Below are 15,829 nucleotides of genomic sequence, written 5' to 3'. Positions count from 1 at the left end.
CAAGAAAAAAGCAGCCAAGTAAAGAAAAACGAGTGGCCATCATTACTTTAAGAAATGAAGGTCAGTCAGTTCAAAAAATTGGCCAAACTTTGAAAGTGTCCCCAAGTGCAGTTGCAAAAACCATCAAGTGCTACAAAGAAACTGGCTCACATGAGGACTGCCCCAGGAAAAGAAGACCAAGAGTCACCTCTGCTTCTGAGGATAAGTTTATCCGAGTCACCAGCCTCAGAAATCGCAGGTTAACAGCAGCTCAGATTAGAGACCAGGTCAATGCCACACAGAGTTCTAGCAGCAGACACATCTCTACAACAACTGTTAAGAGGAGACTTTGTGCAGCAGGCCTTCATGGTAAAATAGCTGCTAGGAAACCACTGCTAAGGACAGGCAACAAGCAGAAGAGACTTGTTTGGGCTAAAGAACACAAGGAATGGACATTAGACCAGTGGAAATCTGTGCTTTGGTCTGATGAGTCCAAATTTGAGATCTTTGGTTCCAACCACCGTGTCTTTGTGCGACGCAAGAAAATGTGAACGGATGGACTCTACATGCCTGGTTCCCACCGTGAAGCATGGAGGGGGAGGTGTGATGGTGTGGGGGTGCTTTGCTGGTGACACTGTTGGGGATTTATTCAAAATTGAAGGCATACTGAACCAGCATGGCTACCACAGCATCTTGCAGCGGCATGCTATTCCATCCGGTTTGCATTTAGTTGGACCATCATTTATTTTTCAACAGGACAATGACCCCAAACACACCTCCAGGCTGTGTAAGGGCTATTTGACCAAGAAGGAGAGTGATGGGGTGCTGCGCCAGATGACCTGGCCTCCACAGTCACCAGACCTGAACCCAATCGAGATGGTTTGGGGTGAGCTGGACCGCAGAGTGAAGGCAAAAGGGCCAACAAGTGCTAAGCATCTCTGGGAACTCCTTCAAGATTGTTGGAAGACCATTTCCGGTGACTACCTCTTGAAGCTCACCAAGAGAATGCCAAGAGTGTGCAAAGCAGTCATCAAAGCAAAAAGGTGGCTACTTTGAAGAACCTAGAATATAAGATATATTTTCAGTTGTTTCACACTTTTAATTCCACATGTATTAATTCATAGTTTTGATGGCTTCAGTGTGATTGTACAATTTTCATAGTCATGAAAATAAAGAAAAATCTTTAAATGAGAAGGTGTGTCCAAACATTTGGTCTGCACTGTATGTGTGTAATTCTCTGTTTACCCGTATCTCTGTAGTAGCTGTACAAAACTAAACAGATAAAGAAAACAATAGGAAGTGAAGGAGAGAACACATGAGTCAGTGATGTCAGAGAGGAGATTAAAGTGATTCCACTAACCTCATTAATCAGGAACTGAAGCTGGATTACTGAAGAAGCACTGTCATGCTGGCAATAGCACTCAACTCCTGGCCGACCAAACCTGACATTAATTATGTTAAGGAAGAACCGCTTAAGAAAGAAAAAACACATTAATAGAAAATGCATGTTTAGAAACTGACAAAGGAAAGAACATAAGCCGTGTAATGTCACAAGGCTGCACGCTTCCTTTTATACAGATGGAGGTTTGTTAACATCATTCAAAATGTAAGAGTGGGACTGCAGTGACCCTCCGACACGAGCGGGGAAAGGAAATTCAGACAAGGGAAAAACAGTCTAAAAAGGCCTTTACCTCTGTCCCAAGCTCCTTATAGCATTAAACAGGGATCAAGAAGGAGGAAACACATGCTCAATGGAAAGGTTAATGCAAGAAATGATAGATCAAAGCAATTGTACTCAACATATTACATATCAGCAGGCAATAACTAGGACAGTCAAGAGATGTACGCATGTATTGTACTATACAAGGAGCCAGCACATATTAGTGTCACCATTACACCAGCACTCTACGAGCACAGGAAGCACTGCCTCTCACAATGAGCACAACCGAAAAAGGTGGGATGCATGGGTTCCCCAACAAGAACTTGCCCTGTGGTAGGCAAGTGCGTGCCCTGCAGTTATAATGGGGAGGTCATTTATCATCCGCATGCAATCTGTTTTTATACATCAAGAGTTATTGCAAATTTATAAGACCCAATATAGTTTCTTTTGTTGAATTGGAATGTATGCTTTATGGTTGCTCAGCATGGCATCTTACTATTTTTTATGCACCCATAGACTTTAATGGATGAGTCTCATCCAACACACGGAAGCAATCAGTGCATGCTGTGATTTTTTTTTATTTTTATTTTTTAAATGCACAGATTTGATTTGCAGGAAAAAATATTTAATGGGGTGGTGCAGAGGAGTAACAGTGGTCTGAGTGTTGTCCAGTTGTTTTTTCCCCACAGATAGCACTCGGAGCAAAAATACGGATTTAGGCAGGATTTGCCCATCCATGTTTAGCTGAGAATGGACAGGCCGTGGGTAGACACCCTGACAGGCATAGATGAGCCTATAAAATTTAGGTCAGGAGTCCCACGGCTGGTACATAGTTAGAAAGCGCAACATGGATTTATGAATCTTGACTTCAGTGGGATTTTTCCTCCCAAATTTGGCAACTTTTTTTTTTTTTTTGTACAAGCACCAAAAATTGGATGGGGCTTACAAATGAGGACGTGGTCTATTGCTGCCACCATATTACTGTAATTAAAGCCAAAAACTGATAGACATTTTGTGCACCTTCCTCCAGCCAGCTTTGAGTATGGATCCCCCCCACACTGGGGGTAGGAGGAGTTACATTGCTGTGGTGGTGGAAAATTAGATAATATGTAGATGGAAGAACTCCCCACTCGCATATTCTCCTCCTGTTGCTCCACATGCCTGAAAAATGCCAGTTTTTCTATACATATGCATACATGTGTAGGGCAGAAGGTGGCTGACAGTTTATGTGACAAATGCACACAGAGATCACATACAGACAAACATGCAAATGTCTGGATACAAAAGGATTCATAGCAAAATGTCTAAAATGAAGAGTTCGAAAGAGAAGCCCTTTCATCTCATTCTTTGTGTTGACCCCAGATGAGCTTTATGATGCTGCACTCTGTTGAACCCGGTATTCCCACAAGCATTGATGACAGACCGGGAGGTAGCACAAGCTGATGCCGTCTTTTTAGGATATGGTGTGGAATTATAAGAATTCTTATACAAAAGGTCTGAAGATCTATCTATCTAGTGGCTCTACCCATTCAAAATATATTCACAGGTGATCAATATACTTTTTTTACACTGCCATACAGAGGTCATTCAGCTAGATAACAGGTCAGAACTAAACATGCTCAACTTCTTGAAATTAAAGGGGTCTACTACATGGACGACACCTTGAATGCACCACTTAAATAAAAAACTTTAAATTACAATAGTACCTAAGAGAAAATATTTTATACGCTCCTCCCAAACCAGCACCATATCAGCGTTAGCGCCAGTTCTTCCAGCACACATTAACGTGCTGCCATACACATTCTGTCCATTAAACAGGAGTGAAAAAAATGGTCAAGATTCAGCAGCTAATAAACTGTCTCGATGGTTCTCACCAGGAGACAGTCAAATTCATAATGTAGGGAGAAAATGGGGCACTCACCACTGCGTGTTAAAGTAAGCTTTATTTGCGGTTTCAAACAGTTTGTGGAGACAACATGGTTGACACCTGTTTCGCGTGTGTCAGGCTTCCTCTGGGGCTCAGGTCATGCGAACTCTGGCAGACCTGGCGTTAATGCTGGAACAGCACAGCACAGCGCTGGAGTGGTGCCACTAATGCATGTCCATGACGCTAGTAATATCATCAGCTGTACCCGGCACCGCTCTGGTCCCAATCTATAATTTTGTGACTACATCTTTTGACTGACCAGAAATCTAAGTTAATAGTCCAGCTCTCAATGTAAGTCTATGAGAGCCTCATACTGGCTCTCAGACTTACATGAAGTGACCTCCAGCTCGCCCAAACACTGGTGCAATTCAGCAGGTCACAAACTGCAGAAGTATACTACTAGAGGCAGGGAAGAGACATTAGTTAAACCCCTCAGGCAGTAAAAAATAAATTAAAAAAAAAACTGGAATGGTGCTTTAAAGGGACTGTCAACACAGAATGACTATTGAAATCAAGTACAGGCGCACGGTGCATCACGGAAAACAAGCAGGTGGGAAAGTGTATTTAAATTATTGGCTCGGCCGTGAAGCACAGAGCAGCGGGACTTCGTTTGCACAGTCATTCTGTGCTGACAGAGTCCCTTTAAGTAGTAGACAACATCTTTATATGTGTGAGACACACAGCTACAGGGAAAATTGGTCCACCCATATAGCAAAAATATAATGTATACCACCGCAACGTAGTGTGCACTCCCATCAGTGGTGATGGACTGATTTTAAGAGGATATAAATGAAGAGGTTAGTAATGCTGGTAGCGTAGCATTTTTTCATACTAGCAGGTACACGACATAACAGAAACAATATACCATTCCCAATTAGTGATGTGATTACCTGCGAGTCAGAAGCAGATCTGGAATGGAAATGTCAGTATTTACTAAACATATTTCTGCTGCAAGCTGCATGCAAGAGATTAAACTGGTTTCTATGGCAACTTATTGCTTTCCTTACTGCTGGGAAGGTAGGATGTCACTTGTGCTTTAAGGGAAGGGAGCAAATTTCATTTATTCAAACAATTTGTTTTTTCCCCAGTTGTTATAAAGTGGGTGACCCGGGATACAGGCCGAGTCTGTGATGACAAATCTTATTCTTGTCTATTCCAGGGTATGCTCCACTGGAGAGAGGACTACTTCAAGGTCAGGATGCTGTACCAGCAAGTGCTACTGACAACACAACAAGAGGAGCTACCATTAACGATTAACCCTTTCAGGCCCCTTGGACTTTCAGCAGCAGCTCCATTTCCATGAATTATAGACATGTATAGTTTATAATTTTAACACAAAAAAAATATTCAAGGTCTTCTGTATCAAAGCGATATATATCAGAGTCTTGTCATCTCTGATGTTTGGAGCCATAGAGAATACATGGAGGGCTAAGGCAAATCCCCACTAATGTTAGAAGCTGGTGACAGCCATTCTACATTTACTAGAGGGGACTCGGATTGCAGCACCTAATTTAAAAAGAGGATGACAAAGTTGTACATTTCTACATTACAGTAGGCACACATTGAATCCTACTTCATTATACATTTACTGTGCACAACCACATTATGGGCCCACTAGCCAATATTTACATATAGCTTAAAGAAGAAATCTCAGTACTGGGGAAATCTTAAGTGCTCGTACATTAAATTCTTAGGCTTTTTTCATATACATATTAGCAATTAGGGTACACTGACACGAATGTATGGTCAGCCCACAACAAAGTACACATGAACCAATGTTCAATTTTCCACACAGACCTCATGTCTGCATTACTACCGATTACTTGTGATTTTTAGTTTAGGTGGAAATGGGAATACTCAGACTCCGCATTCGTGAGCTTGTGAACTCAAAAGGCCTGGACGTCCACGGAAGACAACAGTGGTGGATGATTGCAGAATCCTGTTAAGGGGAAGAAAATCCACTTCACAACATCCACCCAAGTGATTAACACTGTTCACAAAGTAGGTGCTTCAGTATCTAAGTCTACCATAAAGAGAAGACTTTATGAGAGCAAATACAGAGGGTTCACGACAAGGTACAAACTATTAATCAACCTTAAAAATAGGCAAAATTAGACTTTGCCAAAACACAGCTAAAGAAGCCAGCTCAGTTCTGGAAAAGCTTTCTTTGGACAGATGAAACTAAGATCAACCTGCACCAGAATGATGTGAAGAAGAAAGTATGGAGAAGGATTGTAACGGCTCATGATCCAAAGCATAGCACATCCCCTGTAAAACATGGTGTCAGTAGTGTGATGGCGCAGGCATGCATGGCTTCCAGTGGCACTGGATCACTAGTGTTTATTGATGATGTGATTGAAGACAGAAGCAGCCGGATGAATTCTGTCTTCAATCTCAATGCAGCAAGGATGATTGGACAGCGCTTCACAGTACAGATGGACAATGACCCAAAATATACTGCGAAAGCAACCCAGGAGTTTTTTAAGCAAAGAAGTGCAATATTCTGCAATGGCCGAGTAAATCACCAGATCTCAACCCCATTGAGCATGCATTTCACATGATTAAGACAAAACTTAAGACGGAAAGACCCAGCAACAAGCCAAGTGAAGTCAGCAGCAGTAAAGGCCTGGCAAAGCATCACAAAAATGTTTGATGTAGTCCATGACTTCCAGGCTTCAGGCAGTCATAGCCTGCAAAAGGATTCTCTACAAAAGGATTAAAAATTAATATTTTATGATCAAGTTAATTTGTCCAATTGCTTTTGAGCCCCTTAAATGAGAAAAATGGTTGCAATCCCTAAACATGTCACAAGATATTTTTGTTCAGCCCCTTTAATTACACATAAAAGCCTACACTTCAATTGAATCTCAGTTGTTTCATTTTAAATATAAAAAAAAAAATAGTGGCATGCGGAATGCAAATCATGAGGACCTAACAATTCTATATTGGGACTTCTAATAAGAATTCTCAAAGCGAAATACACATGGAAATAACCAGAAAAAAAAAGGTGTTATGTTACAGCAGGTGTAAATATTTAATGTGGTAAAGTTGTGACAAACTGAGAAAGTTCTGGTTGGGGATGTCTAGGCTTTCCTAACACCAGAGCTTGCATTGGTGAATCAAAATATAGAACATCAATTTGGACTGATTCGTAAAAGAAAGGATGTTTAATGATCAAACCATGTGGTGCGTTCAATTAATTGGAAATCTATTTGCTTATTATATTGGAAATTTCTAGACAAATTTACTATTGATTTGCTGTATGAGCATGAATTGAAAATCAGATGTTTATTTTGATGAAGTTACCTTTTAAAAAAGGGTTCTAGTCTTTAGGAACAGGTTGCCCTATATTCGCATGTCAATCATGGTGTGGGCTAGCGGTGCAAATGATGAATAATCCTTGGTGAATATCACAAAATACTTCTGAAATAGAGGATGCTGGTGGAAACAAAGAATTATAGTTCTTGACCAAGGCTGAGAAGAGTAAAGACTATTGTAGGCTTATCCCTGACAATTTCCATTGGTACACTGATTGTTACCTGGCATCTTCCACCAGTAAGAACAGTAATTGAATGTATTGGATTTCAACTTTAAAAACACTGATGGGCATTATATCATCTACTCAAAGCTCTGTTTTACCTTATGTATATGATTGGGGTTACCTGACATGGCTATTCCCCTTGCCATCACAAAATCTCTTCAACTTTTTAACTCTTATGCCATAGGTCATATGTACCAAGCTGAACCAGTGGGAGTACTAAAATATTTACAGTGTGAAATGCATCGTATACTGGATGCGAGTGCCACCATCTATAAGCCCGGGTTCACAAAAGGGTATAATTATATTATATTATATTATATATATATATATATATATATATATATATATATATATATATATATATATATATATATATATATATATATATATATATATATATATACACACACACACACACACACAGTACAGACCAAAAGTTTGGACACACCTTCTCATTTAAAGATTTTTCTGTATTTTCATGACTTTGAAAATTGTACATTCACACTGAAGACATCAAAACTATGAATTAACACATGTGGAATTATATACTTAACAAAAAAGTGTGAAACAACTGAAAATATGTCTTATATTCTAGGTTCTTCAAAGTAGCCACCTTTCGCTTTGATGACTGCTTGGCACACTCTTGGCATTCTCTTGATGAGCTTCAAGAGGTAGTCACCGGAAATGGTCTTCCAACAATCTTGAAGGAGTTCCCAGAGATGCTTAGCACTTGTTGACCCTTTTGCCTTCACTCTGCAGTCCAGCTCACCCCAAACCATCTCAATTGGGTTCAGGTCTGGTGACTGTGCAGGCCAGGACATCTGGCGTAGCACCCCATCACTCTCCTTCTTGGTCAAATAGCCCTTACACAGTCTGGAGGTGTGTTTGGGGTCATTGTCCTGTTGAAAAATAAATGATGGTCCAACTAAACGCAAACCGGATGGAATAGCACGCCGCTGCAAGATGCTGTGGTAGCCATGCTGGTTCAGTATGCCTTCAATTTTGAATAAATCCCCAACAGTATCACCAGCAAAGCACCCCCACACCATCACACCTCCGCCTCCATGCTTCACGGTGGGAACCAGGCATGTAGAGTCCATCCGTTCACCTTTTCTGAGTCGCACAAAGACACGGTGGTTGGAACCAAAGATCTAAAATTTGGACTCGTCAGACCAAAGCACAGATGTCCACTGGTCTAATGTCCATTCCTTGTGTTCTTTAGCCCAAACAAGTCTCTTCTGCTTGTTGCCTGTCCTTAGCAGTGGTTTCCTAGCAGCTATTTTACCATGAAGGCCTGCTGCACAAAGTCTCCTCTTAACAGTTGTTGTAGGGATGTGTCTGCTGCTAGAACTCTGTGTGGCATTGACCTGGTCTCTAATCTGAGCTGCTGTTAACCTGCGATTTCTGAGGCTGGTGACTCGGATAAACTTATCCTCAGAAGCAGAGGTGACTCTTGGTCTTCTTTTCCTGGTGCGGTCCTCATGTGAGCCAGTTTCTTTGTAGCACTTGATGGTTTTTGCAACTGCACTTGGGGACACTTTCAAAGTTTGCCCAATTTTTCGGACTGACTGACCTTCATTTCTTAAAGTAATGATGGCCACTCGTTTTTCTTTACTTAGAATTTGTATTATGACAAGAAAAAAGCAGCTAACAGTCTATTCAGTAGGACTATCAGCTGTGCATCCACCAGACTTCTGCACAACACAACTGATGGTCCCAACCCCATTTATAAGGCAAGAAATCCCACTTATTAAATCTGACAGGGCACACCTGTGAAGTGAAAACCATTTCCGGTGACTACCTCTTGAAGCTCATCAAGAGAATGCCAAGAGTGTGCAAAGCAGTCATCAAAGCAAAAGGTGGCTACTTTGAAGAACCTAGAATATAAGATATATTTTCAGCTGTTTCACACTTTTTTGTTAAGTATATAATTCCACATGTGTTAATTCATAGTTTTGATGCCTACAGTGTGAATGTACAATTTTCATAGTCATGAAAATACAGAAAAATCTTTATATGAGAAGGTGTGTCCAAACTTTTGGTCTGTACTAATTATATATATATATATAAAAAAAAAAAATCGACCAAGTTTCATCAAGAAAAGACGATTTTCTCAGATTTGTCATCCGTATGACATCAGTTTTTATGCATCAGAGGTTTTAAAAAAAAAAAAAATGTACGAGACCAAGGACAGTTACCCAAGTTAAAGAATTGCAATGTATACGTAAAAATTGGATGCCATACTGTGGTTCTAAACGAAAATCAGACTTGAGTGGGCGAGTCTTATCCAACACATGGAAAAAACTATTTAATCCGTGAAAAACAAAAAAAAAAAAAATCACTTATCTGCACTGCCTCAATATATGCAAGTTTGTTTGTGGCCTTTTTTTTTCGTGGGCGGTACACTAACCAAAATTATGTTCTTGTAAATTTGCCCTTCGAATGCCATGATGTTTGTCGGATGTTTGGGTGATTGTGCTACCAGTAATGTTTAACACCTTCACAAGCCATTCAACTGATTAAAGGGGCGAGCTCACATTATAATACAACATCTTGCAGTTCTTGAATGTAATTATTTTTTTTCTTCTTCATTTAGAAGCACCGTATACAAAAGCTTTTAACAGAAGCAGAAGATTCATTTCTACGAAGCCGTAGGAGTAACTTTTATTCTAAAACAGCGTACTTCAAATTAAATTGTAAGCCTAGCTTTGATGGAGCATTGTTCCGACTCTCACAAAGGGTTACTGAGGACAGATGGTATTTTTAGCTTTAATTTTTGATCATATCATCTTCAATTACTTACCTGCATAATGGCTGATTTCTTATATATTATTTATCTGCCTTTACTAATTTAGGCCCTCTTGTATGTATTCCTCTGCACGGAGGATCCAACTGCTGTGAATGGTACACAAGAAATGACGGTTTCACTTACAAGTGCTTCTCACTAAATTAGAATATCATCAAAAAGTTAACTTCAGTTCTTCAATATAAAAAGTGAAACTCATTATATAGAGTCATTACAAACAGAGTGATCTATTTCAAGTGTTTATTTCGGTTGATGTTGATTATGGGTTACACCCAATGAAAACACAAAAGTCATTATCTCAGTAAATTAGAATACTTTATAACAGCTTGAAAAATGTTTTTAAAATCCAAAATATTGGCCTACTGAAATGTATGTTCAGTAAATGCACTCAATACTTGGTCGGGGCTCCTTTAGCATCAATTACTGCATCAATGTGGCGTGGCATGGAGGCGATCAGCCTGTGGCACTGCTGAGGTGTTATGGAAGCCCAGGTTGCTTTGATAGCAGCCTTCAGCTCGTCTGCATTGTTGGGTCTGGTCTCTCATCTTCCTCTTGACAATACCCCATAGATTCTCTATGTGGTTAAGGTCAGGTGAGTTTGCTGGCCAATCAAGCACAGTGATACAGTTGTTTTTAAACCAGGTATTGGTACTTTTCGCAGTGTGGACAGGTGCCAAGTCCTGCTGGAGAATGACATTTCCATCTCCAAAAAGCTTGTCGGCAGAGGGAAGTATGAAGTCCTCTAAAATTTCCTGCTAAATGGCTGCCCTGACTTTGGTCTTGATAAAACACAGTGGACCTTCACCAGCAGATGACATGGCTCCCCAAACCATCACTGATTGTGGAAACTTCACACTAGACCTCAAGCAGCTTGGATTGTGGCCTCTCCACTCTTCCTCCAGACTCTGGGACCTTGATTTCCAAATGAAATGCAAAATTTAGTTTCATCTGAAAACAACACCTTGGACCACTGAGCAACAGACCAGGCCTTTTTGTCCTTGGCCCAGATAAGACGCTTCTGGCGTTGTCTATTGGTTATGAGTGGCTTGACACAAGGAATGCGACACTTGTAGCCCATGTCCTGGATACGTCCATGTGTGGGGTGGCTCTTGAAGCAATGACTCCAGCAGCAGTCCACTCCTTGAGAATCTCCCCCAATTGTTTGAATGGCCTTTTCTTAACAATCCTTTCAAGGCTGCGGTTATCCCGGTTGCTTGTGCACCTTTTTCTACCACATTTTTTCTTTCCACTCAAAATTCCATAAACATGCTTGGATTCAGCACTCTGTGAACAGCCATCTTCTTTAGCAATGACCTTTTGTGGCTTACCCTCCTTGTGGAGTGTGTCAAGTCAGCTGTCTTCCCAATGATTGTGGAGCCTACAGAAACAGACTAAGGGACCTTTTAAACATGTAGGAAGCCTTTGCAGGTGTTTTTTGTTAATTATTCTAATTTACTGAGATAATGACTTTTGTGTTTTCATTGGCTGTAAGCCATAATCATCAACATTAACAGAAATAAACACTTGAAATAGATCACTGTTTGTAATGACTGTATATAATATGAGCTTCACTTTTTGTATTGAAAAACTGAAATAAATTAACTTTTTGATGATATTCTTGAGATGCACCTGTATGTTGTACATAGAAGTGATAGTAATGAGGGATATTACATATATGAAACACTGTCATTACTATTGTTCAAAACCACAAAATAATCAGCCTAAAAGCTGTCCAGAAACTAGCAGTGAAAACTCTGAACATTTTGTAGGTAGAACTTGTGAATATTCAGAGATGCCAGCTGCTCATTTGTCATGTAATTGGCTAAGGCGGCATGCCTGGCAAGTACCGGCTCCAGTTACATATACAGTAGGAAAGATTGGAAGGCCAAGGTCCTTTTTACTTCTGAATGGTATGTCAGAGCTTAACAATGGTAACAGGTCCTGGATGGCTGAAATGCATGGCGTCACTGAATGTATTGGCCCATACAGTGATCACAATAACGCCAGTACGCGAGTCTCATATAAATGATATATATATTACAGTCACTACGGTCGTTTCACATCCTTAGATGTTTTTCACTTTGAGAAAGCGTCTGAGGACGTGAAACGATCGCAGTGGCTGTTGCTGTACGTTTGTCTCCTGCACTTTATCCTGTATGCACTTATTCAGATAAATGGCACTTTTGGATGAAGTTTAAAGGGGTATTCCCATCTCCAAGATCCTATCCCAATATGTAGTAGGTGTAATAATATTATCAAATCCCTCCAATTAGAAATGTAGTATAGTTTTTCTGATTTGCTATGTGTCTTTCCTCATGTGCAGGCATTGCAGGACCTTAGGCATCCATGGTTACGACCACTGATATAGTGACAATTGGCTGGTTGCTAGTGGTCGTAACCATGGATGCCTAAGGTCCTGCAATGCTGCACATGAGGAAAGAGACATAGCAAATCAGAAAAACAACACTACATTTCTAACTGGAGCTATTTGCTAATATTACACCTACTACATATTGGGATAGGATGTTTAATGAGCTAAGTGCTGTGAATATCTCTCTACACGAATTACTTTGCTGTATTTTATTAATAAGTACAGAGCACCATTCCTAGTAATGCGGCTACCCGTGGATAACGCCGATAATAAAGGACGATTTACAGCAGTGCAGGCCTATTTCATTGATTGTGGAATATAAAAGTAAACGGTGGTCAGGTCACTTTTGCTCCTGTGGCTGCGGTGTCTTCTGGCCGCAGTACAGATCTGTGGCCTTCGATTCGCTTCTTAAATGTGAGCATCTTACTCCAGCTAGATTTTGTTTAAGACTGGAGTATGAAACTCCAATTTTGATATATTTTCCTCAGTTTTGTTCTGTCGGCAAACTTCTATGAAGGTCATTCCTTCTATATTTTGTTCAGGATTTGATATAAGAACCTTAACGAATACACAAGCTTTGTTCTTGCCAACTCTGCTATTTGATGCCATGCGTTAGCGAAGATAGAATGAGAAGGGTTAGGAGACAAAATGTGATTTTCGTCTACCACCCGAAAATACTGTCTCAAAAAGGCATCTACTTTGATTAGCTGCAACCAAATGTAGATATTTCTCCAACTACAAAGATAGTTCCAGATTGCTAAAGAAACAGCACAGCCGCAACCTTTTGTACCAAGCAGAGAAAAAAATCTGTAACAGCGAGAACAGTGACTGAGCAAAGGTAAAAATAGAGCAAGAGAAAACTCCTGAGCAGCAGCCTTTCATTTTATGCCAGACTGTAGTACACAAACGGGGCCAAATTATCTCATGGGACCACCATACTCAGGATTAGATGGCTGGCACAAGAAGAACTTTCACACACAGTAAACCAGGTACAAAATTGGTTATATATAGAGTAAATGTCAGCCGTCTAGCCACTAGCTAAACGCCATAGTGCTTCCCTAGCTTCTTAAGGTCTAATCCAGGCCTGCAGAACATGTGGCCCGCCAAGGGTTTTGCGGCAGTATCTTAGATATCCATGGTTACGACCACCACCAACAACTAACTCACTATATGAGTGGTCGTAATCATGGATACCTAAGCTACTGCAATGCCCTGCACATGGGGTAAGAGACATAGCGAATCAGAAGAACTATACTACATTTCTAATTGGAGATATTTGAAAATAATAAATAATATTACTACTACACCTACTATATATATTGGGATAGGATCTTTTAGATGGGAATACCCCCTTTAAAGGACTCTTCAATGTGACATGCTTGCAAAATCATTCACAGGCCGCAACCCCCATCACAACTGCTGGGTGGCCATATACTGACACATGGAATAGACTCCTCATGAAAGTAATGCAAAATAATGTACTTGCAATGTACCACCAATGACCCAAGCGTAGATGTCCAACCTACCTCTGCTGACTGACAGAATGAAATGGCTGCAAGATTAAAAAAATATTGTGCCACTTTTTCCTATTAGTTCTGGGGTTTTTTTAGGCATGGGCCAGCTGAGCAAATGGCCATTAAGCCAAAGGTCATCCCTGTTGCTGTCTGAAAAAACGATGAGCAGAGCATAGGATGTAGCACTCCACTCTGCTAGTGCCTATGTCACCTGTGATCAGCAGGATCGTATGGGTCACACCCAGGTTGATCGAACATTAATGGAGTCACCAGGCTGCAGAATCAAATGGAAAGTCAATATAAATTGGGAGTCTGAAGGTTTGTTTTTTTTCTGTCACATCACAAAATTTGGATCACTCCCGCAACAACTAATCAGAAGCAATGCTAGCAGTAAAAAAAAATATTTTTTTTGTGATGCAGCTTTTAAAAGTAGAGTTTCATTATATATAACAAATTAGTGCTTTCATCTTTACACTGTTTGGCCCTCGTAAGGCACTTTAGACTGGAATGCTTCCTAAATGAATGTTTGGGGGGCTAATATCACTTTTAGGCCACGGCCCCACTATCAATATTCGGTCAGTATTTTTTTTCAGCAGTGGGAGCCAAAACCAGGTGAGGAACAATCAGAGAAAAGGTATAATAGAAACAAGTCACCAATTCTGCATTTATCACCCACTCCTGGTTTTGGCTCCCACTGCTGAGAAATAATACTGACCAAATACTGATAGTGGGGCCGTGGCCTTAGGCCGAAGTCACACTAGCGTAGATTCTCTCATGCGAGAGAATCAGCTTAATTATGCTAATGACACTCAGATCAAACTGACAGCATACAATCCAAGTGTCATCTTAGTGTGATCCAATTCTATTGCATGAGAGAAATCGGAGCACAGGTAAGAAGACTAAGAGAAGAGAGACTTAATTACTCCATTGTTTGACTGCACTCGGATGACATCTGAGTGAAGTCTGATGTTTCACATGCACCCATAGACTTGAATGCGTGTACAGGGTCCGATCATGCAGAGTCAGCATGAGAAAAAAAAAAAAAAAAAACACAGATCTGCACTACCCTGTAGTGAGAATAAAAATTGCATTGTGGTACAAGTAGCTCAGCATACTATACTATGGCATAACAATGGTCCGAGTGCTAACTGATAAAACATTGGCTAGCACTCGTCCTAATTATACGCTTATGTGAGTGAACCCTTAGGCTATGTGCCCACGCAGCAGATTTGATGCAGAGCGTTTTTGCCTCTTTCTGGCAAAAAAAAAACGCACATGCGTTTTTTCAGCGTTTTTACATGCATTTTTTCAAGCACTTTTCCAAGTGATATTGAGCATCACTTGGAAAAGTGCTTGACAAGTTGGTCACACAATATAAATCCATGCAACCGGCATGGATTTATATTGTGACCAACTTAGATGCTTTAAATGCTGCATCTATAGTATTAAAAAAAAAAAAAAAATTAAAAAGTTAAAAATAAAAAAAACCTGTATACTCTCCTCTCCGGTGGCGCCCTCTCTCTTCGGCGTCCCGCGGTGTACTTACAGGACCTGCGGTGACGTCATTTAGTCAGCTGATGGTCACGCGACCATCACCTGACCGCCGACGTCAGCGGTCGCGTGACCATCAGCTGACTAAATGACGTCACTGCAGGTCCTGTAAGTACACCGCGGGACGCCGAAGAGAGAGGATCGCCGACGGGAGCAGACCGGAGAGGTGAATATACAGGTTTTTTCTATTTTTAACTTTTTAATTCTTTTTTTCACCACGTGGTAGCCGGGATGAAGAGGAGTTGTAGTCTCCTCTTCATCCCGGGTACCACACGCACTGCGATTACGCTGCAAATTCGCAGCCATTGAATTTAATTGAAACGCAGCAAATACACATATACCTGCGGGTTTGCTGCGTTTCAATGTTCCTCAATGACCGCGAATTTGCAGCGTAATCGCGGTAGAAATGGTCATGCTGCGTTTTGCAACGCAATGCGAAGTCGGAGCGCTAATTAGTGCATCATTTGCACAGCACATCCG

The 15,829-nt window shown here is 40.7% G+C and overlaps 1 protein-coding gene across 9 annotated transcripts in view; it reads right to left on the bottom strand.

The window, feature by feature from the left end:
* STXBP5 (syntaxin binding protein 5) overlaps positions 1-15,829 on the bottom strand; it is a 503,632-nt gene that overhangs the window by 400,607 nt on the left and 87,196 nt on the right. For all 9 annotated transcript variants that reach the window (XM_073672694.1, XM_073672695.1, XM_073672696.1 and 6 more), the window contains exon 3: positions 1,340-1,421. In XM_073672694.1, coding sequence (XP_073528795.1) covers positions 1,340-1,421 — 82 coding nt within the window. The remainder of the gene's footprint in view (positions 1-1,339; positions 1,422-15,829) is intronic.

This window comes from Phyllobates terribilis, unplaced genomic scaffold (assembly GCF_046119375.1).
Source record: "Phyllobates terribilis strain yellow unplaced genomic scaffold, ASM4611937v1 Scaffold_3__8_contigs__length_932513732, whole genome shotgun sequence".
Classification (NCBI taxonomy): domain Eukaryota; kingdom Metazoa; phylum Chordata; class Amphibia; order Anura; family Dendrobatidae; genus Phyllobates; species Phyllobates terribilis.
This window is presented reverse-complemented; position numbering and strand designations above follow the sequence as displayed.